Here is a 25772-nt window from a genome sequence, read left to right as displayed (position 1 = left end):
CACAATCTCTGCCAACATTGTAAACTTCGAACTAAGTGTTTTAAAATGTCTTTTTCCTTAACCATGGTTGATCGCGCTTTCAATTCAGTACATCCCATTTTTTACCTCTCGTAGAATCACAGAATCCATCCAGTGCAGAAGGAGGCCATTCGGCCCACCGAGTCTGCACCAACCACAATCCCACTCAGGCCCTATTCCTGCAACCCCACACTTTTATCCTGCTAATCCCCCTGACACTAGGGTCAATTTAGCATGGCCAATCAACCTAACCCACACATCTTTGGACTGTGGGAGGAAACCGGAGCACCCGGAGGATACACACGTAGACACGAGGAGAAAGTGCAAACTGCACACAGACAGTGACTCGAGACCGAAATTGAACCTGTGTCCCTGGCTCTGTGAGGCAGCAGTGCTAGCCACTGTGCCGCCCTCTCCTCCTAACTGTCCTCAAGTAAGTAGCTTGTTAGTTCATTTCAGAGGGCAGTTAAGGGTCAATTTGCCCATACAGGCCAGATCAGGTAAGCACAACAGATTTCCTTCTTGAAGGACATCAGTGAACCAGTTCTTTTTTAAACAATGAGAATCTGGTAGTATTTTTTATTCCAGATATGTTAATTAACTGTGATGGGATCTTAATTCATGTTCCTGGATTATTCTCCCAACTCTCTGGATCACTCATACAATAACATAACCACTATGCTCACATTACCTACCCATTCTTACATAAGTGCAGATGATACATCTGCCCTTTCACCTCCTCCCCTCCTTCTGTTGAGGGTTCAAAAACTTCTTGCCAAGTGAAGCAGCAATTCACTTGCATTTCTTTCCACTAACTGAGCAACTCATCTAGTTCCATTTCCCTACCTTCTCCCTATAATACTGCACATTTTCCCTTTCAGATAACAGTCCAATTCCCTTCAGAATGGTTCAATTTACCCTGACTCCACAACACTCTCAGGCAGTGCATTCCAGACTTTAACCACTTGCTGTTTGAAAAAGATTTTCTTCACATCACTTTTGCTTCTTTTACTAATTACTTTAAATCTGTGCCCTTTCATTCTTGATCCTTTCATTAGTGGAAATAGTTTCTCCCTATCAACGCTGTCCAGACTCCTAATGAGTTTGCATACCTCCATATGATCTCCTCTTAGCCTTCTCTTCTCAAAGGAACGCAGCCCTAACTTCTCCAACCCATCTTCATAACTGAAGTTCCTCATCCCTAGAACAATTCTTGTGAATTCTGTAGATGAGGTTTCTATTCACTGCATCACACGATCTGTTCCTTTCTTCCCAATTAGATACCATTTAGCTTCCTTCCATGCAAGTAAAATTCAGGCCCATAGCATCATGTAAATTCGTACCTTTATTCAATGTCAGCAACGAGTACCGTTGCCTCCTGCAAAATCTGGGTCATGATGTATTATTTACAAGGTGTTCCCTTACTGTCAAATTATCTAATTTGGGTTTGTTATTCAGAACTACATGTCTGTTGCCATGTTAGTTCAGAAACATAACTGTTCTAGAAAGCTGTTGTAATTGGGGACCGCAGCAGTTCAAGGGAGCTCACCACTACTTTCCCAAGGGTTGGGCAATAAACCCTGGGCTAGCCAGGGACATCCACATCCCGTAAATGAATTTAAAAGAATCTAGGAATGAATTCCCTTTATTACTATTCCTTAGAAGAAGTGTCTAAATTGATTAGAGACACAATTATGCTCAGCTTGTAGCCAGGACTCTGTAATGGTCACATCATGCCCTTTTCTGCTGGATTTCTGTTTCTAAATTCACACACAGTAGTCTTATTTGGGTAACTATCTTCAGATTGTCCAGGTGTTCTGCAGATCATTTCATCACATTTTGGCTTACAGCAATGTACCCTCTATTTCTTTCCCGAATTACATGAATGATTTTAAGCGCATTGCTGTGCACCTGGTAACTCTGAGGCCAATGTGTGCACAGTCCAAGCAGAAGCTTTTGGTTGCTATGTGGCCACGCAGCTTAGAAGGAACATTGACTTATAATGTAGATTGTTTCCCTCCCAATACCAATGAAAGCACAAACACATCCAGAAGCAAACAAACTCAGATGATGATTTCATTATCTTGTCCATACATTTAGTACTTCAGGAATACTTTAACAAATTAAAATGTAACGGGATTGTAAAGACCGAACCTGAAGTATGGCTCCAAGTTGTTCATGAAAGAACTTGACAAATTCCTTGCTTTCATCATTCTGCTGGGTAAGGGTCAGGACCATGCGTCCAATAGTAGTTAGTAACTGTGGGGAGCACACATCATCCATGTGTTCCTGAAAAGAAGCAACCAGTAGAACAAACTAAAATTTGCATTCTTTATAATTAGGTGCTTACTAATATTGTTTTATTTATTCTCAAACTTCATGAACAGATCTGTACCATCTAACTCAGGGCAGAATAAATGAAATTCTACAGCAGTATAAAAACACAAGTATCTCTCAAACTTCAACTTCACAAAGCTTATTTTTTTTGTCCGGTAAACAAAGAATACTTTTAATCTAAAGACAGAGAAATAAAGGTTATTAATCTTCCATGGTTGTCTTCCTTCTTATCCCATTCCAGGAGTTAACATGACATCAGATCATATTCTAAGAAAATCACATAAAAGGACAAATTCCCTCAAAATCTGATGCCTAATGACTCACCTAACTGTCCACTCTTGTGCAGAATGAAACATTTATTCACATGAGCATCACTTTATTTTAGTCAACTTACATTCATTCTCTAGAATACCAGCGACAAAAGTGCAAGAATGCGTCCTTTTCAAAGAATGAAGAAAATCTCTGCAAAGCAAGTTATCTTTCTTCCTTTATTCAGCATCTTTGCCAGTCCATTGGAGACCATGAGTATTCAATTAAAAGAGATACTCATGGAGAGAAAGTCAACTGACTTTAGGCATCAGAATAGATCATCAAAAGGCTACTTCATCCATAGCGGTCAAGTCCAAATGGTGATTCTTAGGGTAATGTGTGGTTTGTGCCAGGGAGCAACTTTGCAGATACTGTTAACACATAATAGTCAAGGAGGAAATAATTTCTCCGAAGAGACTGATTCCCCCTTTGATCATGCAAATGCTGTCAGTTCTAAGAGACAAATTTGGCGTAACTTATGAATAAGCCATATAGAAGAAATGGCCTTCCGGCTTAGAATTATGAGGTAGCACATTAAAGGATCACAATTTAATGTCCCAAGTGAAACTGAAAACCAGTTTCTACAAGAAACCATGTGTGTAACAAAGTTTTAGATTAAACAAAGCTGTGCTTTGATCTAACAAACTGAAAGCAGCACTGCAACACAATTCTATAAACATAGGAAATTTACAGAGTTTTGGTTCAAAACCATAAATTCCATCCTTTTCCCTTCATTATATCCACTTAGAGGTGGGAAAAAAGAAAATAATTAGCAATTGTCTAGTTTTGCAAATAGGTCCATTATTGCTTTCAAGGTCCAGTCAATTTTGGTGGACAAGTTTAAATGTAGAATTTTGATTTGTTGATATGAACTGCCAATCAGTGAGGATCAGGTGTTTTATTATGCACTATGATTAGATACTGCAATAAATGCATCCCAAGATAAAGCACCAACTGGGAAGAAGTATTATGTCTAAGCAAAATAATTTAAGAGTAAAATCAAAGGCAATCCTGTAGGTGACACAGCACTAAATATATCCAATCACTGCAGAGCAAGAATCAAAGAAAACAAAAAGCAGAATAATGTACCCAATTGAGTAGAGTGCAAGTCAGAAGATGCCAGGTTAAAAAGTGTATACTACTCCCACAGTCAAATTGCACCATGATAATCACATCCAGTTTGTCACAGCAAGGCCATTGAAATACTGGTTACCGAACAGCTGAACCACATCTGCAGCTGAGGGGTAAAGTCATGAGAAAATACAAGAATTGGGTAACTCAACTTTCAAGCAACTAAAATGGAGCCCTCAGCGAGCGATAAATCAAACACCATCTAATTATGGATGATTTTGACAAGACAAAATGTGATAATAGAGAAAGGAATAACATTTTAAACTAGCAAGAGACAAAGTTAGGTTGAATGTTGGTAGATTCGGTATAGAATGGAGTAGAATGAATATGCAAAATGACAGGAAAGTACCAGCTGGTTCATCAAGTTTCGCCCATTGTCACAAATGTGCAAACCAGTAAATCTATACCATCCCATAATCAAGGTATCCCCTTCAAGGCAGCAAAAACCTGAAATTCTTCACATGGAAGAAAAACGTCAGGATGGAGAAATTGTTGTCGAGATGGATGAGCTGAAATGGGTCTTTCATCATAACTATCTTGTGAATAGTACAACAGTCCACTACAACAAACAATTTTTAGATTTCAACATATTGAAAATCAGAAAACAGTTATGGAAGGGACATGGCTGTCCAAAAAACAGTATTTTCGTATTAAACTCGCAGCACAGTGGTCAACACTGCTGCCTCACAGCGCCAGAGACCAATGTTCAATTCTGGCCTTGGGTGACTGTGTGAAGCTTGCACGTTCTCCCCATGTCTGCATGGGTTTCCTTCGGGTGCTCTAGTTTCCTCCCACTGTCCAAAGATGTGTAGGTTAGATGGATTGGCCATGCTAAATTGTCCCCCAGTGTCAGGGAGATTAGCAGAGTAAATACATGGGGTTACTGGGATAGGGCCTGGGTCGGATTGTTGTTGGTGCAGTCTCGATGGGTCGAATGGCCTCCTTCTGCACTGTAGGGATCCTATGATTCTATAACTTCAATTTTAAGTAATGTTGCACAGCAGGAAAAAAGGACCAACATTTCAATGCACACAGCAATGCTTCACACTGTGTGGAAACAGGATACAATTCGCTGGGTCACCGTTCACGACCAGCCTGGATCAAAGTTAAAATGCCTCAAAAGGAGTTGTCCCTTTGTGTTGCTTTCAATAACACGATCAGGTGTGAACTCATCTCCAATTGTGTGTGAAGGAAGTTGCAAGAAGAATGTTCAGCATAAGAAAAAAGGAAAGTGCAGACTGAATTAAGAATAATGTGGTGTAAGTAAGAAAGCGAAGTTTAAAGCACTATGCTAATACAAGGAGAATTAGGACTGGAAGAATGTACATCTAGTCCAAATACTGACATCATAACAAGGATACTTGAAGCTAAAGATGTAAAGATGTAAATATGTCAAGGTAAGCAGTACAGAATTCAAGGCAGGTTGCTAGAGTACAAACAGAAACATAATGCACTAAAAAAATGCCATTCGTGCATAATATATTCACACCAGAGGCCAATATACTGACTAAAAGGGCTCATTTATTCAGTAAGTTTAACTTTAAAATTACATTCCAAACTACAAAATAAATGCAGAAATTGAAATTTTTAAAAAAACTTGCAAAAAAATTGCCAACTTTTTGTTAAACAGTAAATAACAAAGAACAAAGACAAGTGCAGCACAGGAACGGACCCTTCAGCCCTCCAAGCCTGCGCCGATCATGATGCCTGCCTAAACTAAAACTGTATGCACTTACGGAATCCGCATCCTTCCATTCCCATCCTATTCATGTATTCATCTAGTTGCCCCTTAAATGCTGCTATTGTACCTGATCCCACCACCTCCCCAGGCAGTGCATTCCAGACATTCACCACCCTGTGTAAAAAAAACCTCTCTCGCTCATCTCCTCTAAACTTTTCCCCATGCACCTTAAACCTATGTCCCCTAGTACTTGGCTTTTCTACCCCAGGAAAGTCATCTGACTAGCCACTATGTCCATGCCTCTCATAATCTTGTAAACCTCTATCAGGTCACCCCTCAACCTTCGTCGTTCCAGTGAGAACAAACCAAGTTTATCCAACCTCTCCTCATAGCTAATGCCCTCCATACCAGGCAACATCTTGGTAAATCTTTCCTGTACCCTCTCCAAAGCTTCCACATCTTTCTGGTAGTGTGGCGACCAGAATTGAACACTATATTCCAAGTGCAGCCTAACTAAGATTCTATAAAGCTGCAACATGACTTGCCAATTTTTAAACTCAATGGCCCAGCCGATGAAGGCAAGCATGCCGTATGCCTTCTTGACTACCTTCTCCACCTGCATTGCCACTTTCAGTGACCTGTGTACCTGTACACCCAGATCTCTTTGCCTATCAATACTCTTAAGGGTTCTGCAATTTACTGTACATTTCCTATCTGTATTAGGCCTTCCAAAATGTATTACCTCACATTTGTCCAGATTAAACTCCAACTGCCATCTCTCCGCCCAAGTCTCCAACCGATCTATATCCTACTGTATCCTCTAACGGTCCTCATTACTATCCGCAATTCCACCAACCCTTGTGTCATCCGCAAACATACTAATCAATCCAGTTACATTTTCCTCCAAATCATTTATATATATTATATATATATAACAAACAACAAAGGTCCCAGCACTGATCCCTGAAGAACACCACGAGTCACAGCCCTCCATTCAGAAACGCATTCTTCCACTCCTACCCTCTGTCTTTTATGACCTAGCCAGTTTTGTATTCACCTTGCCAGCTCACCTCTGATCCCGTGCAACTTCAACTTCTGTACCAGTCTGCCTTGAGGGACCTTGTCAAAGGCCTTACTGAAGTCTATGTAGACAACTTCCACTGCCCTACCTTCATCAATCATCTTTGTCACTTCCTAGAGATATGCACTTTGCTGCAATATGGGATTTTTGGCCAAAACGACTCAAAAGCAGTGAGAGCCACTTTGGAAATTAGTGTGGAACAGGAAAAAATGCTTAACTCATTGAGATATGCACATTGCCACTATATCAACGTTTTGGCCAAAACGACTGAATGACAGTGCGAGCCACTTTGGATACAAATTTATTGAGGTATGCACTTTGCTGAAATATCAGTTGTTTGGCAAAAAGGAGTCAACAGCAGCGTGAGCTACTTTGGAAACTACTATGGAGTTAGTCAAAATGCTTAAGTCAATGAGATATGCAGTTTGCCGCAATATCAGCATTTTGGCAAAAATGATTCAATGGCAGTGAGATGCACTTTGGAAACTGGCGTGGAGAGGATCAAATGCTTAACTCATTGAGATATGCACCTCCTCATAATATCAGTTTTTTGGCAAAAAATAAATTCACTGGCAGTGAGAACCTCTTTGGAAACAAGTGTGGAGTCAGTCATTGAGATATGTACTTTATCGCAATATTCGTTTTTGGGCAAAAATGGCTCAATAGCAGTGCATGCCACTTTGGAAACGTGTGGAGTACGGCAAAATGTTTATCTCATTGCGATATGCACTTTGCCACAATATCCCCCTTTTGGCAAAAGCGACTCAATCACAGAATCTTAGAATCATAGAATCCCCACAGTGCAGAAGGAGGCCATTCGGCCCATCGAGCATGCACCGACCCAGGTCCTATCCCCGTAACCCCACGTATTTACCCTCCTAATCCCCCTGACACAAAGGGGCAATTTATCATGGCCAGTCAACCTAACCCACACATCTCTGGACTTTGAATTGCAGTGATTCCCACTTTGGATACAAGTGTGGAGTCAGTCAAAATGCGTAAATCATCGAGACATGCACTTTGCTGCAATATCGACTTTTCAACCAAAACAACTCAATGGCAGTGAGAGCCACTTTTGAAATTAGTGTAGAAATAGTGAAAAAAAACTCAATGGCAGTGACATTCTTTTTTGGAAACCGGTATGGAGTCAGTCAAAATGCTTAACTCATTCAAATATAAGTCATTAAGAACTTTCATTTCATATAATTACAACAGAACAAAATTGCCACTGGTAACAACAGAGGTGCATTACCATTTGTACACAAGGAAGGACCAAGTGCTTTTGTGCATTAAACTCTAAAGGCACAGAATCACAAAGGTTTCTCCAGTTTGGATCGCATCCTATTCACTTAATTGCGCAGGCTGAATGAAAGAAGTGGTATCAGTACAACTAAGTACCAAAGTAAAATTAATGCCTTTTCACAGCTCATCAAACCTCATATATTTTTATATGTTCTCCTAACTTTAGGAATAAAAACAATTTAAGTTTTCAAAATGTGTTAAAATTGAAGATAAAAGTCCCAAAGTGAACACTTCATTAAAATCTTGCATTTCACTTGCAGCTCACCTTCAGAAATGGAATTACTTCTGTCATGATAGCTTTTATTTGCTTGTCCAGTTGTTGTGTGTCTATGCGAGGACAAGTAACATCAGAAGCATCAGCAATGTGATCTATCGTACAGCTATTCGCAGCGGTATATCCAGCTGATTTTATCGTGGAAGTAAAAGAATATAAATATAAATTGCCTCCATTCATTATGAGAAAAAACACAGCAGTGATTGAAATGAACAGATTTCACAGAATAACAGAATTGTTACAGCGCAGAAAAGGACAATTCAACCCATTGTATCTGCACCAGCTCTCCAAAGGAGCGATTAATTAGTGCCATTCTTCCACGTTCTCCACATAAAACAAGGCTCAAGAATTTCTCAGTCTTTATTTTTGTGGGCTCCAGAGTAGCAGGAACCCCCACCTCCCCAATCGACAAAAATACCCAGGCCTGCTTGAGGCCTTCCATGTGATCACCTCTTGCTCCTAGACCCTATTGCCGTCTGGCTTAGCATAGTAACCGCCCAATTTTCCATCCTCAACAACAAGTAAGCTGCAGGGAAGCACCATCTGCAGCATCAACACAAGGCTCAAATTTAGCACAGGTCTCAATCTGGTTGGGCATGGTTGGTGTGCAGAGTACTAACTCTGCCAACTTTTCTGATGCTCTGTTGAATTTCATCCCCAGTGTGAACCAATGTTACATTATTCGTTTAGATGCGTGTTACCATACCAGAGACAATGCTGGTCAATTTCCTTCACACCCTAGTGTTCATATACACATTGTTTTCAGTGGGGACAACAGGGGCAAGTGAGCAGAGAAGAACTTAAGCACAAACAGAAATCCATTGAACATAGGAGGGTATCAAAGTGGAAGCTGTGTTACTTTCAAACAATGTTGAAGAACAACATGCATGATATATGATCTCAAATTCATATAGCACTGTATCACAAAATTTACCAAGGTGCTTTCAGTGAAGCATGAACATTAAGCAGGTTACTAAGCATAGTTTGAGATAGGCTTTTAGGAGGTTCCTTAAGATTGCAAGTAATTTCAAGTACATTGAATTGGTGGCTGAAGAAAGCAAAGCAGGGAAAGGCAAACCATAGTATGGTTAGAGTGGAAAGTAATGGATGCAAATTGGCATGGAAGGTGAAGGCAACTGCAGAGGTAGCATGGGACAATATTTTGTTCTTCCCATTCAGTTTCTTTTTGTTAAAATAAAAACTTGCATCTGTATAGTGCCTTTAATGTAGGAAAGCACCACAGAATTATTATCACATAAAATTTGACACCGAGCCACAAAAAGAGGCATTGGGGGCAGAAAGGTATGTTTTAGGGAGCATTTTAAAAGGTGAAAGTGAGATAGAGGTGAGGTGGACAGAAGGGTTTTAGAATGCTGGAATCTTAGAGGTAATAAAGACAAAGAATAAAGTTTTCAGCAGCAGATGAGCTGAAGCAGGGGATGAGATGGATGATGGTTCAGAGATGAAAACCGACAGTCTTGAGTTACAGCGTAGATATTTGATTAGAAGCTCACCTCGGGGTTAAATCTGACAAAGTATACCTTTCTGCATAATTAGCGTATCATTTAATGTTGAACATCCCTTTCCAAATTACCTTCAGCACATTTGACGGCACTGGTACACACATCAACAATCTGGTTATTTTCAACTTCAAATTTCATCCGCTCATACTCCCTCATCCTAGACAAGGCTTTGTCTAAATGAATGACAGTATTACCTGTATTCATAAAAAGCACAAGCCATAGAAAAAGGCAGATGGACATTTTTTACTGCTGCAGACATTTAAAATACTGATAGGTAGACTAAGTTATAAAGGAATATTTCAAATCTTAAAAGTGTAGAGGTCTGCATGTTGAAGTCATGTCATTAGCTGGGAAAGCCGTTCATGATACAGATTAAAAATGCACAAGAATGCGTTACGCAACTATATTAGGAAACTGCACTCTGTCACCAAATTCAGAATTTATATTAAAATGTCACTTCACATTCAAATCAACATTTCAAAATTAGTATAAAACAATACAATACAGTATGGAATTGAGTGAGTGACTAGTTAAACACAGGAAATAAAAAGTCATTCCAATTATATTTGTTAAAAGTTTATTATCCAGTTTAAAATTTAGAACTAATCTGCAAAACTTACCTAGATCATCATTAGCAAAGGGTTCTAAATTGGAAGAGGTAGATAACATGCTGGCATTTTCCAAGGATTCTATATACTCTGCATCATCATGTTGTTGTAGATCTAGCCGTACTTGATGGTCAGTGGTTTTTCCACAGACTTCCTAAAAAGTATTAAGGGGAGATAATGAAATGCTACTCGGCTGCAAGTGTAATGCAATGACTAATATCTGTACTATTTGGAAGAAATACTCTGCTCATCACTGTACTGGTCAACATTATTTCCTCAAATAATACCACCAAAACACATTATCCAGTCATTTGTTTCATTGTTTGTGAGACACCTTCCTATGTTCAAATTGGCTATTATGTTTGCCCCCGCTCCCCCCTCCCCCCCCCCCCCTTCCCCCGCTCCATAATAACAAACAGACTTCAAAATCAATCATTGGCTGTAAAGTACTTTGGGACATACTTGGGTCATGGAAGGGACAAGAGGAATGCAAGCTTGTTCATTCCTCTCTCCTTTCCCCTCCCAAAGTGTCCCTTTGCATTCACTTAACTACATTCAAGAGTCTGTCTCTTCTCCTTAGAATTTCCATTCTCCCTTCAATGGGCTCCCTTCTCCATTCCTTCCAAAAGTGTTTCTCTTCTGTCCAGGATATGGAGAGCTTAACATGTTACCAAATGTTCTTACAAAACTGAACTGTCACTAAAAAGCAACTCTTTATTTTTGCAATTCAACATTTTCTTTCTCTTCCTCTGACTTCTCAGATATGTACTCTCCTCCGGCATTTAACACACTCTTGCCCCTTATCCACTAATGTTGATTTGCAATCATAACCTTATTTCTGTTTCCCACATTTTCTTTTATTCACCCACATTTTCACCTCTGCCCCTATTCCTTTAATGCTGATGGTTCTTTAGTTTTCTGTTCTTTATATTTCACTTCTTGATTTTTTCCACATTCTTTCTTCTTTTAATTGTACCCTTGCAAACTCCCTTTGCTCTCCAAAATGCTTGAGCTTGTTATTGTGTCCCAAATCTGCGCTCGGGATTGGTTCCGGTGGATTGGGAAAAGCTAATAAAACGCCCTTATTCAAAAAGGCAGGAAGGCAAAATATAGGAAACAATAGAACAATTAGTTTAACATCTATCATTGGGAAAATGTTGGAATCCATTATTAAAGAAGTAATAACTGGACATTTAGAAAGTCAAAATGCATTCCATCAGTTGGCATGGATTTATGAAAGGTAAATCATGTTTGACTAATTTGCTTGAGTTCTTCGAAGATGTAACAAGCAAGGTGGATAATGGTACTCCTGTAGATGTAGCATATCTGGACTTCCAGAAGGCATTTGATAAAGTGCCACATAAAAGGTTAATCCACAAGGTTAGATGACATGGGATTATGGATCATTTATTAGCTTGGATAGAGAACTGGCTAACCTACGGAAAGCAGAGAGTCAGGATAAATGGGTCTTTTTCAGGTTGGCAATAACTAGTGGCATGCCACATGGTTCGGGCCTTGGGCCCCAACTATTTACAACCTATATTAATGACTTGGATGCAGGGACAGTATGTACGACAGCCAAATTTGCAGATGACACTAAAATAAGTAAGATAGTAAGTTGTGACAATGAAATAAGAAAGTTACAAATGGATATAGATAAGTTAAGTGAATGGGGCAACATTTGGCAGATGGGAGTTTAATTTGGATAAGTGTGAGGTTATCCATTTTTGTCGGAAAAATACACAAGCAAATTATTATCTAAATGGAGAGAAACTTTGGAGTGCTTTGGTGCAGAAGGATCTGGGTGTCCTTGTGCATGAAATGCAGAAAACTAATATGCAGGGGCAGCAGGTAATAAGGAAGGCAAATGGAATCTTGTCATTTATTGCTAAAGGAATAGAATATAAAAGTAGTGAAGTGTTGCTGCTACTGTACAAAGTATTAGTGAGAGTGCACTTAAAACACTGTATACAGTTTTGGCCCCCTTACTTGAGGAAGGATGTAGTTGCATTGGAGGCGTTTCAGAGGTGGTTTACTAGATTGATTCTAGGGATGAGGGACTTGTCTTACAAAGAGGGATTGGGCACTTTGGGCCTTTACTCCCTGGCGTTTAGAAGAATGAGAGGAGATCTAATTGAGGTGATAAAGGGGATTGACAAAGTAGATGTGTAGAGAATGTTCCCTCTTGTAGGGCAATTGTCTTAGGATATTTGTTTTAACCAATTTGGGGAGACGGCGACATTGTAGTAACGTCATTGGATTAGTAATCCAGAGACCTAAATCCATGTCCTGAGGACAAAAATTCAAACCCCACCATGGAAACTGGTGGAATTTTAATTCAATTAATTAATCTGGAATATAAAGCTGTTCTCACTAATGCTGACCATGACTAAGTCATTTGTCATGAAAATCCATCTGATTTTGCGAATGTTATTTAACAAAGGAAATTTTCAATCCTGACTGGTATGGGCTACTAAACTCTGGACCTACAGCTCTCTAAACTTCCCTTTGAAATGGCATGGCAAGCCACTTAGTTCAAAGGCAATTAGGGATGGGCAACAGATGCTAGCCAAGCCAGTGAAGCCTGCTCTCCATGAAAGAATAAAGAGAAAAAATCTTCCTGTGACAGTGGATCCCACATTTTCACCACTCAGGAAAGATGTTTCCTGCGATAGGGTTGTCAGAAACCTGTTGTAAATAACCAGTTGTGCTATCTTCCGTCACAGTTAAGATAAATGTAACAAACTTCATGAATTTTCTGAAAAGTCTTCATTGGAACTGGTTTCAGTGAAGCTGGCAAGTATACTTTGTGGCTGTCTCCAGGAAGGCAAGTCCCACACATCAGGAGCAGTGACTAAGTCCTGATTTCAATATAAATACGATTCACACCACAGATTTGCCCTTACACGTGTCATCAGTTAAAACAACATGAAATTCTGGGAGAAATAACATGCTAGCACCAAGAGTAAAACTACATTGGCACATTCAGATTTTTTGACTTCTTTAATGCAACACAAATTTCTGAATCAAACCTTGCAAAGTTGGTTTTGTATCTCACAAAAATATTCACCTCATCATCACTTGTTGCTAGGCTTTCACTCGGAGTGAGTTCTGAATTACATGTCATCCATACAGCGGAATTCCGTGATAAAGTATGCTCCCCTTCTTTACAGCTCTTCTCTGAAAGATGCCTCGTTACTATGTCCTGTGTTGCAAAGGAATGTTTTTAAAAGAGAATAAAATAACATATTTTTGATGTATGATTCATTATTTAGATGCCCAGTACCTGTAAAGCATAAAGAGCCCGCTGTCGAAGGTAATCAGTGTTAAGCAACTGGAGCTCGTGGAAAAGTTCAATGAGAAAATGGGGTCGCGATTCATTCTGAGAAATTAAAGTTGCCACCTCAGAATAGATATTGTCACGTAGAGCTTCAAAGAGGGAAAAGTCACTACCAGTTTCTGTAACAGAGCGAACAGAACTTAAAAAAATTAGCAGCAGACAACAATATTGAAAAACTGATCATGAAATAGAGACCTTAATTATCTAACATGCTAACTTTCTCATTCAAATTAAGAAACGTTAAAGGCTCAGCAAATGTTTTGCAGTTTTATCAAGTATATTTCATCAGTGAGTACTTATCCTGGTTTGTTGACCACTCCTGATTCGTCTATCATTTGCAGCCATTGTTTCAGCTATCAGGGCTATAAGCTAAAATCCATAGAACCACAGAAGGCCATTCAGTCTATTGGGTCTGCACCAACTCTCCGAAAGAACATCTTGCACAGGCCCACCTCCCGCCCTATTCCTGCAATCCCATGCATTTACCAAGGCTAATTCATCTAACCTACACATCTTTGGACACTAAGGGGCAGTTTAGCATGGCCAATCCACCCAACCTGCACATATTTGGACTGTGGGAGGAAATAGCAGCACCCGGACAAAACCCATGCAGACACGGGGAGAATAGGCAAACTCCACACAGTCACCCAAAGCCAGAATTGAACCAGAGTCCCTGGTGCTGTGAGGCAGCAGTGCTAACCACTGTGCTACCACGCCACTCAGGAATTCCTTCTCGAAACCTCTGTCTGCTTTAAAGTGCTTCTTAAAACCCACTCCTTTAATCAAGCCTTTGCTCCTCTGCCCGAATAACATATGTCTCGGTGTCAAATTTTGTTTGATAATTGTCTTGTGATATGCCCTGGGAAGGTGCTATATAAATAAATACAGTTGTTGATGGTTTAATTGCTGTTTCTTTAACACTGTTGAGTCAAAATCCTAGAACTTCCCACTGAACAGCACTGTGGGAGTAATACATGTACTGCAGTGGTTGAAAATAGTAGCTCATCACCACCTTTCCAAAAGCAACTGGGTATGGGCAGTTGGTGCTGTATTTTTCATGACCTCCACATCCCAAGCATTAATAATGACCTTTGGTGTCTAAAGCTAAATTCTGTTGCTTCCTTAAACACCTCAAGCAAAAATAGAAATCCATTTAAATCAGACTCATTTTTAAAAATCATTTAATTTAACTGAATTGCAGAGAAAAGCCTAGTTATAAAACAACTGGACTTTAATACATTAACAGTAATTAGAGACAGCCAAATTAAGAAAAAAAATAGTAAACACAACACAGCTCAGCTCAAAATAAAAGCCCAAAAATAAATATATTGTTCAGTTATTTGATTAAAAGTAACACTGAGTTCAGTACATTACCTGGTGCTTCACTGCATGCATTTTTGTTAGATTCGAGCAGTGCTCCCCTTGTGTGTGCTGTAGGAAACGGAGACAGAGACAGGTAGTAATCTGTACTGAACAATATACTGGAGTGGGAAAATTATCTACTGCATTGTAAGAAGGGATTAAAAGCGAGAAATGAAGCCTCAACAAAAAAGCAAGAAATATTGCATGCACACATAAAACTAAATGGAACTATTTCATGCTCATTTTGAAAATAATGCTGCAGCAGCAAAGCACTTCTAAAGTAAATAACAGCTTTTAGATGGACTTTAGGTGAAATGCATCCCACAAAGTGTACCAGTGTTAATACACATTTAGTGCCAGTAGATCAATGACGACACATTTTTTGCATTAAAAACTGCTTCATTAATAAAAATACTTGAACACTTAGTTTTCTGTTGCCCAAAACTGATAAATTAGATCTTATTTTTAATACATCAACAATGTAACAAGATATTACAAAATTCACAACATACAACTAATTGCATGAATAGGGACAAACAAGAAGCAACAAATTTAAAATACAGAATTAAATATTTCTTCTCAACAAAGCACAGCATCCTCTTTATCGAGAGAGTAGGATAATTCAGACAGACAAATTTATGAACTGCATCATTGACAGTTCATGACCATTCTCCAAGTAAACCAGCTCAACAGCCCTATTCTAAAACAATACCAAGTGTCAAGATTCTTGATACCTTCTAAACAAGCCATTGGATTTAAAAAACCTGCAGGATTGAATACACTTTCTCAATTGGATATATTTAATCCAAGTTGCTATTTATTAACTACACATCTGTGCTTGCTGAACTCACCTCAAGTTATAACAGCAATCTTCAGCCAGAAATGCAGTGTGAACGATCCATCTCCATCAGAAATCTCCAGTATCATAAGATGCCAGTCTTCAGCCAATTCGATTCACTCCAGATGATATCAAGAAATGGCTGAAGACTGCAAAGGTACTGCAAAGGTTATGGGTCTTCACAACATTCTCATGATACTACTACTGACTTATGCTCCAGAGCCTGCCGCACCCCTAGCCAGACTGTTCCAGAACAGTTACAACACTGGCAACTAACAGGCAATGTGGAAAACTGCTCGGTATGCCCTGTACACAAAAAGCAGGACAAATCCATTCCAACCAATTACCACCCCATTAGTCTACTCTCGAACATCTGTCGAGTGATGGAAACGGTCATCAACAGCGTAATCAAGTGGCACTTGCTTACAATAACCTTTTCACTGGCACTCAGTTTGGTTTCTGCCAGGATTACTCAACTTCAGACCTCATCACAGCATAGGTTCAAACCTTTGACAAAAAAGCTGAACTCCAAGTGGTGAGATGGCAGTGACTGCCCTTGGTATCAAGGAAACATTTTATCAAGAATGGCATTAAGGAGCCCAAGCAAAGTTTGAGTCAATGGGAATCAAAGGGAAAACTCTCTGCTGGTTGGAGTCATGCTGAGCACAAAGGAAGATGGATGTGGTTGTTGGAGAGTCAATCATGTCAGTTCCAGGACATCACTGCAGGAATTCTTCAAGGTAGTGTCTGAGGTCCAACCATCTTTCGCTGCTTCATCAATGACCGTCCATCACCATAAGGTCATGATGATTGCACAATGTTCAGCACCATTTGCAACTCCTCAGATACTGAAGCAGTCCATGTCAAAATGCAACAAGGTCTGGACAATTTCCAGTCTTGGGCTAACAAGTGGCAAATAACAAGTTGCAGACAATGACTATAGCCAACAAGAGAGAATCTAATCATTGCCCCATGATATTCAATGGCATTAGCTTAATTGAATGCCCGCTACCAACATCCTGGCGGTTACTATCAACCAGAAACTGAACTGGGTTAGCCATATAAATACTGAGCTGCTCAGGAGCTACAAATTCTGCAGCTCACTCTTGACTCCCTGTCCATAAGCCACAAGTCAGGAGTGTGACGGAACACTCTCCCTTTGCCTGGATGAGTGTAGCTCCAACAACACTCAAGAAGCTCGCCACCATCCAGGACAAAAGCATCGGGCTTGACTGGCATCCCTTCCACCAACATTCACTCCCTCTACTATTGACACACAATGGTAGCAATGTGTACCCGATCTACAGGATAAACTGCAGGTACTCTCCAAGCCTCCTCAGACAGCACCTAGCCATGAACATCCACACCTCATGAATGAATTTAAATTTAGCCCAAACTTAATTAAACAAATTAATCAAACAAATTTGATGCAAGTCTAAAACAAGAGTATTTCCTTAAAATAAACTGTTTACAAATAAAATCCATATTGAGGTGTCTTTCAACTGTTACATGAAAAGTTGCCAATTTCTGACAAAATTTAACATCAAATCTTCCCTTTAGGATTACTAAAGTAAGGTAACAGCAACTTAACATAATTTTCAATCCCAACCAAACAGTGATTCACTGAGAAGGGACACACAAGGGAAATGAAAATCATTAGCCAATCATTATAGGTCACTTGTACTCCATCTTCCCATTCAACTGAAAAGACATAATAAGGGCTATGAAGTGGTAAGTCTACTTTCATTTCCTATGGTACATTAATTTAATCATAAAAAAGGTAACGTTCTCCCATTCCTCTCTTCCAATGAGGTGTGCTCGTGGAGTTGTGTTGTGGTAGTTAAATATAATGGTCTGGAATTTGCAATGAAAATGGTAGCAAAGGTGTCAGCATTTACTGGCGTCACTCCACAGCAACTTCGGGAATCTGCACATGCAGAAGTTGTCAGTTATTTTACACTTCTCCAGAAGGTATGCTATTGCGGGTATGCCACTGAGGCCCTCACCAGACTGAAGTCAACGAGAAAATTTTGAACTGATGCGAATCTCCACTCTTGTACAACTGTTACATCTTGCTGTAAAAATCCTTGCAAAAGTTACACCTTGTTGAATGAGATGCAACTTGGTTTTTAATGATGTATTAATTTCATAATTGCTGTTAAAGACTCTTGTTGGTCCGAAAAGCTATTTTTCTATTTATGCAATCTCAAATGCTCCATATGATTAAAAATTGCACATATTTTAAAAGTATCATTTTGGTTTCTAACTTATTCCAAATAAGCTCCAAATTTATTGCCACCTGAAATTTAAAATTAAATGGGTTTACTGCTTTTCATTTCCTGGTTTGTTGAGAGAATGCTTTAATGTGATTTGGTTGTTTAATACCTTGACTTCGTACCAGGTTTAAACAACTGTTGTCAAAGGGGAAATCTGTATCACAGAACTAGCTAGAACTTCATGGGTTGCCACTAACTGAAATATCTGGGTCACTATTTTGCTTTACATTTCAGACCAGTATGAATTTCTGAGTGAAGCAAATGGTCATTTGCCATTCATTTCAACAAATAGTAAATCAGCTTCACATGTTTCTGCCAAGCAATTGTATGCCACATTGACTATATTCAGAAGTGAAATTCCAAATTTGTACACTGCACATTTTAAAAATATAATAATTTATATTAAAACTGAATACATCAACAGGATAGGCATTATGCTGTTTCCCATGTAAACTCCACCATCTTGTGGTTACATTTGCACTTGGAACAACTCAATTAAAATAATGGCCTACAAGTATTCTGATACTGTTCCACTTATTTGCTCCTCTTTGCAACAACGTGGTCACTGAGCTGGAAGTGCAAATGGCAGGAAAGATCACTAATTTGAGTACATGCACACAAGGGACCAACAAAATTCTCGGAAAATTATTCCACAATTTAAAAGGGATACCTCCCCAACCTGCTTCAAAATTATTTAGAATCTACTCTGGTTAAGCAGCTTTAGTATTCAAGCATCTGATCCAAAAGGCTTCACTTATAAATCTAGTTACTTTTAAAATAGCTTGGGTATTGCTAATATACAATTATTACAATAGTAATTGATATTATTCAGTGATGGCTGTCACAGAAAACTATTATTTTAGTTACAAGAGATTTTCATATTAACCTCAGAATCTCACTTTTACAGTATATTGGCAGTATAGATAAAATAAACATGAACTAACACCATCATAACATACCAGAGGACAGGTCACTTGATTTCTTTCGTTTTGACTTTTCCTCCATTTCATCTTTGGTTGTACTACAAGTCTGAGGTTTTAAAAATTCTTCTGTCTGTGTGGAGTGGCAGATTTTTTCTCTACAACTTTCACTTGCACTGGAAATGCTTGCAGATTCAAAACCTAACAGAAAGTGCTCGAGCTTAATAACAAGACTTAAAAAATAAATACTAATTCACATACTTAAGTATTTTCTCAAGTATTTTACTGCAATATTTCCATAGAATGAGGGTTAACTTATCACTTTTAAAATTTACCTGGAAAAATTGGTCTATTTGAAAAGTCAATGCCACTGGGATAGTTCTACAACTATGGGGAGTAATTTTACCCTCAATATCTATAATAAGCATCTAGTGCATTTAAAAAAATGCTGTTAGTTAAACTGATGCTCACAAATTGTACCGTAAATTGCAAAATATTAGTGCAAACAATACTTGGTTCAGCCTGATACTGCCAGCATTATTTGCCACCTAATTCATCCCATTAGTTATGAAATGCTGTGTAGTATAGCAATTCTCATCTCATACAGTCTAACAGAATATCAGGTTATCAGTCAACCTTTTACAGCAAGATCAGTTAACACCTTCAGAAAACAGAAGGTTCAGAATCTATTATAGAATGCAACATACTAACAGATTATTAGCAATTGCTTTTACATTAGTTTTATGTGGCACTGGCTCTCAATGCATATAACGTGTGCAGCTGGTGCCAGTTGCAAGTATATTTGCCAACTTGCTGTCACTGGAAAGATGCATTAAAAGACAGAACATATGACCTCAATGCATCCAACAAGTAAATTTAGGGTTAAAAAAATAAAGAATCTGGAAATACTCAGCAGGTCTGGCAGCATTTGTGGCGAGAGAAAAAGAGTTAATGTTTCAAGTTGAATATAACATCTTCAGAAGGATTAACCTTTAGGTTTGCCACTGGTTGTGCAACAAAATTCAGATGCACAAAATCTATCCAAAGCAGCTTCACTTAGAAATCACGCTATAATGTCAAATTCATTCATCTTAAGAGTGGTCACATTCATTTAGACGTCACAGGATGGAGAAAAGGGGTTTAAAATTAAATATCAATTTGCTGAAATTGCTTTGTTAGAAATTAGAGAAGTTTTCTCCCTATAATAATAGTTAACACCATTACAAATAAGCTGCTTGCAGTGACAGATTGTATCTTGAATCACAGAATGGTAGCATCTCTGTTCCAAATCGTAATTCCATTTTAAAAATTGGCAAATTTGTCTCAGTAGTAGTTTTTGATCCACTTTATTCTGGTCGAAGATCTTGCTACCTGAAAAATGGGCAATTTTAGAAACAGAAACGCAGGAATCAGCCACACACAAACTACTCTTCTAATCAGGACAAATAAAAGCGTAAAAGCACCAACAGAGGGAACATAATAAAACCAAACGCCACAGCAAGAAGCAGACTTTCAACGTTACTAATCCCGGGTTAGCTATTTAGTTATGTGCCAAAGATCTGACTTTCCCATATTGGATTTCAAATCTAATGGAATGCATATTTGGTTTCCTATTCCACAATTTATGATCATTTTTATAAATCACATTACCATAATACACAACCTGTTGTCCTGAGTAATCAGGGTTTTTAAAAAAAAAATGAATTCACATGGGTACTCAACAAATAAACTAGAGCAAAAATCATACCTGCACTAATTTCTTGGTGATTTTTCTGAAGTAGATAGGTCTTTTTACATTTTCCCTTTGGAGTTTTGTCCTTGGACGCGAGACTGGCTTGTGCACATGCTTTTCTGGATTTAAATGTTTTTGTTACAGTGGTAGGATCAACCGGATCTGGCATACTACTAAAACTTTCCAGGGATGATTCTTCAAAATTTTTCCGATTTTTGCATTGTGTTTGTTGCTTTGGATTGTTTATACTCATTTGTGGTAAAGATGTGGGTGGTTGCATTTGTCTGGGCGATTGTCCAAATTCACCTTTTGAATCATTCAGCCACATCAATTCACTCTGCTCTCTCTCGTCCTTAGCCTGCTTTTGGATCCTTTTCAAATAAAATAAATATAGCTAAATCAGTACAACCAGCAGACATGTTATTGAAAAAACACTTTATTGATTTAGAGCGAAAGTAAGTCAATTTGGAACAAAATGCAACACGGTGAAGTGAATTCTAACAAGTTTCTTGAGCATTTATTCTGTATAATTGAACTTTTTGCTATACATGATCTATAAATGCTGTGCCCTGTAAAATTATTGAATATTATTCAGCATGATTTAGAATATGTTCTTTTTACCAGCCTCTCAACTCAAATAGAGTCAGTTAACCACATGAGTGTCTATGCTCTGATGTTGTGCTCCATGACAAAGGTGAAAGGCCAAGTTCTACGAGGAGCTTGATACTGCCATCAGCAGAATCCCCAAGTCAGAACATCTTTACATACTGGGGTATTTCAATGCAAGAGTGGGTGCAGACCATGAAGCATGGCACTCCCACCTCACACATCATGAACTGAGAAATATAAATGAAAATAGACAGAGTCAACTTGTAATTTGTTGCTACACAAGCTTTATGTAAGTAACATCTTCTTTCAAAACAAACTATGCCACATTTCGGGAAACATCCAAGGTCAGGGCATAGACATCAGCCGTATCCGATTATGATTAGGCATGATTCTCTGAAAAACATTCACAAAATACACGCCTACCATAGTGATGACTGATACAGAGTACTTCCTAGTGTGCACTAGGTGAGGACACAAACCATGAAGTGATTGATTCTCAATCAAAGCAGCAATGGTATCCTCATATCAAAGTCTTCCATGCTGCAGAGAGTCATAGCATTTTACAGCACAGAAAGAGGCCCTTCAAGCCAGTATCTGCAATGAAGCACCAATCTATTCCAACCCCATTTTCCAGCACTCGGTCTGTAGCCTTGTATGCTATAGAAATTCAAGTATTCATCCAAATGCTTAACTGTTGTGAGGGTTCCTGTCTGTACCACCCTTTCAAGGGTTGAGAACAGACACAATATCACATTAGGGACACCATAAAAGAAGTCCACTCACAACGTCAATCTGGAGACTTTGGGACCAGTAGATGGCATACAAGTCTGCAGCAGAACACACCTGATGGTTCCCCAGATCAGGCCCCACTCTCTTCCTCAAATGAACCACATGTTTTTTTTTCCCCACGTGGCTACCTTGTACTTCCAATATGCATAAAATTGGTCCCGTTCCTTTTCATTAGCCAACCTGCCAATTCCTGGTATTAGTCTAGTAAACTTTACTTGAACTGCTTCTCATGCACTTATATCTTTCCTTAAATGAGTAGACCAATACTGTACACAGATATGGTCTCACCAGTGCCCTGTGCAACTTAAACCTATTCTGCCTATTTTAGTAATTAATTCCTCTCACAATAAATGATAACCTTCTATTAGCTTTCCTAATTATTGCTGTAACTGCATTATAGCCTTTTGTGACTTGTGCACTAAACATCTACATCACTTTGAATCTCAGATTTCTGCAATATCCCGCCATTTAGATAACAAGTTTATTTTTTATTCTTCCTGCCAAAATGAACCATTTTCCCACATTATACTCCATTTGCCAGATATTTGCCCACTCACTTAACCTATCCATGTCCCTTTGCAACCTCCTTATGTCCTCATCTTAAAAGATGCTGAGTTTAAGGGAAGGAATCCCAGAGTCTCAGCCAATGCTTTGGGAGTGGATGATCTGAGTTGCTCGCAGAAAGACATCATGCTGGGTTATGCATGCATTGGTAAACGAGATGCAAATCAAATGCGTGGTGGCCGATTAGTTTAGCAATGTCAGGTCATTTAGGAATCACTTACGACCTCTCGCAGCTACGAACCAGATTATCTCACTAAACCAGTCCTCAATATAGTGAAAAGAAAGTAAACTAATAAATTAGTCTTCTCATATGAAGCTGGTTCGTTAAAAAATGGGGAAAGCCTGGGAACTACAGGCCAGTGAGCCTCACATCTGTGGTGGGTAAGTTGTTGGGAGGTATTTTGAGAGACGCAAGGACTGATTAGGGACAGCCAGCATGGCTTTGAGTGTGGAAAATCATGTCTCACAAATTTGATTGAGTTTTTTAGGGGAGTCTAAAGCTAGAGGGCATAGGTTTAAGGTGAGAGGGGAGAGATACAAAAGTATCCGGGGGGGAAATTATTTCACACAGAGGGGGTGAGTGTCTGGAACAAGCTGCCAGAGGTAGTAGTAGAGGCGGGTACAATTTTGTCTTTTAAAAACCATTTAGACAGTTACATGGGTAAGATGGATATAGACGGGTATGGGCCAAATGCGGGCAATTGATAACTCAATTGATAACTCAAAAAACAGGGCAGCATGGACAAGTTGGGCCGAAGGGCCTGTTTCCATGCTGTAAACCTCTATAACTCTAAAACACATCTTTTGTTGTTTTGGTGAATAACAAGATACATTTCTAATGCCTTATCTTTCTGAAATTGGCTCACCTGCCCTGGAGTGAGAAAAAAATTGAAACATGGATCCTCATGAGAAAGGTTGGACACCTCTAATCTAAGCAGTTTGGAAGCCTGACTGTCATTCCAGTGCTGGATATTGAACCCAGAGTGAAGGTGCTTAACAAAGATATTGATTTGCTTGCCACGGGCCAAGCTCCAGGTTATGATACCATGCTGAAAAATCATAATTCTTGTTGGCACTGGGATACCACAACTTCTGGGGTATGACTCTTCTGAACACAGTTCAACATCACTTCAAAGACAAAGGAGGAGGACATTGCCTGTGCTGACAACATCAAAATTTCCTGGGATCTTGAAAAAATGAAAACTTTTATGTTGTTTTCACTGCTTGTTAAGTATATGCAAAATCTTGCTTAGTAAATTCTACTTGATTCATAAATACTACTCATTTGTACTTTGTAGGTCAAGTACAACTGAGGACCCTAGTGTTAGAAATTTCAAAAGTCAGATCTTAAGAGTTTGTTTTAATTTGAAGGGTTTTATATCTCAAAACCCTAAACCTTACAATAGCAAGTACATTGCCAATTGCCTTAAGTTTATTTGATAACACTCCTGTAAAGCACCGTGGGACATTTTGCTACATTAAAGGCACTATATAAATACAAATTGCTGCTATTTCCAATCTCCTATAAAGGAAAGTTGAAGGACATAACTGGTGATTGTTTGAAGATACTTTCGCTCAAGGGCCATGAGTTTTGGTAATCCTCTTAAACCTCCTCCTGAGACTGCATACATTCAACTACATCAATATTCATGCAAAATACTTAAAATTTATAAAATAGCAATTCGACCATACCAACCTATATCTCAAGTGTGCCCATTCATGGGTTTGCTGACCTAGATATAAAAATTATAAGTCCCAGACTCAGGCAAAATAGTCTTCCAGTAGTTGAAGAAAACTAAGGGGATGTTTTCCTCTTCACTTTTTTTTACAGCAAAGAGAAAATAGAGGCACGGAGTGAGAAACAACATATCCTTGCCTTTACTCTTCTCAAAAAAAACATTAGAAACATATTGTTAATGTGCTAGCAAATAATTTCTCGATTAAATAGCAAATCTAGCAAACTATAAGAGAAACAAAAGCATTTTTACCAAGTGAAAGCAGCAAGACCCCTTATTGCAAACTGAAAACACTGTACATACCACTTGTTCTCTCTGCATTTTGGAGAATTACTTTCAAATGGCTTTGGGAAGGCCAAGTATTCTGTTTTTCCAGAGATGCTGTGCTCGGTTACAAGTGGTTGTTGTTCATTGCTTTGGACACTGACATTTTGAGACAGGTCACTAAACCCAGGAGGGAATATTGGGTTAAGGTTAAAACCTGCATTTGATAAAAGACAAATTAATTATTAAAGTTAACTGCATGAGCTGCTTCTGAACGAATAGTCGAAATATAATAGCTAAGTAGTTTCTCAGCTCAATGTTATCATTTAGGTCATAAATAAAATTACAGAACTACAACTTTAAAAAAAGAGGGTTTAGATATTCAATAGTACTGAACTTATCAAATGCATTCTCTGACAGAATGACCACCCAGTACTATCCTACCCCAAATGTGAGCCTCCTGCATGGTCACATTTTAGTTATGGAAAGTTGGCAAGAAGTAGAGCAAAAGAGTGAGAAAATAATACAAGATAGTGATAATTATGACATACTGTTTGGATAATAATCACATTTTTGAATAATACATGAATCAAAATTATTCACATTTACCCTGTACTTCTCAAATCCAAAATATCTCAAGCACTGAATCTTTCTGAACTGCTGCAAAGACAGACACACCAGCCACTTGTAAAATGAGAGAAAACTGGAATCATAGAGCCCAATTTTGCCATTGCGTTGCGCCCATTTTCAGGCACGAAAACTTGGTAAAGTCGGGCATGAAGCAAATAGCGCGATCCGTGCCTGCATCAATTCCCCCTTTACCAAGGCCCGAAAATGGACGTGATTGGGACCTCACCTGAAACGGGCGTGATGTCAATTTAAATGCATTTGCATGCATTTAAATTAACTTAATGGGCTGGATGTCCAAACTTACCTGCATTTCCCCCTTTACCATCACATTCGCCCGTTCAGATTCAGCGCAAAACAGACATGCTTGGCAAACATCTGTTTCGGGTGCTCCAGCTTCTGAAGAGGTATGTTCAGAGCTTCCGGTGGATCTCTAACTCAGATCGGTGGT

General features: G+C 38.8%; 1 protein-coding gene across 11 annotated transcripts in view; it reads right to left on the bottom strand.

The window, feature by feature from the left end:
• The window catches only part of pcm1 (pericentriolar material 1), a 137966-nt gene that overhangs the window by 18572 nt on the left and 93622 nt on the right, over positions 1-25772 (bottom strand). For 5 of the 11 annotated variants that reach the window (XM_078217806.1, XM_078217822.1, XM_078217859.1 and 2 more), the window contains 11 exons: positions 24734-24911; positions 20748-21103; positions 20225-20371; positions 19040-19201; positions 14979-15035; positions 13551-13723; positions 13335-13469; positions 10277-10418; positions 9728-9850; positions 8125-8261; positions 2173-2307 (listed from right to left, as the gene is read on the bottom strand). In XM_078217806.1, coding sequence (XP_078073932.1) covers positions 2173-2307; positions 8125-8261; positions 9728-9850; positions 10277-10418; positions 13335-13469; positions 13551-13723; positions 14979-15035; positions 19040-19201; positions 20225-20371; positions 20748-21103; positions 24734-24911 — 1745 coding nt within the window. The remainder of the gene's footprint in view (positions 1-2172; positions 2308-8124; positions 8262-9727; positions 9851-10276; positions 10419-13334; positions 13470-13550; positions 13724-14978; positions 15036-19039; positions 19202-20224; positions 20372-20747; positions 21104-24733; positions 24912-25772) is intronic. The other 6 variants (XM_078217892.1, XM_078217848.1, XM_078217831.1 and 3 more) reach the window with 4 other exon arrangements.

Source organism: Mustelus asterias, chromosome 1 (assembly GCF_964213995.1).
Source record: "Mustelus asterias chromosome 1, sMusAst1.hap1.1, whole genome shotgun sequence".
NCBI lineage: Eukaryota > Metazoa > Chordata > Chondrichthyes > Carcharhiniformes > Triakidae > Mustelus > Mustelus asterias.
Note: the sequence above shows the minus strand (reverse complement) of the source record. Positions and strands in the feature narration are given on the sequence as shown.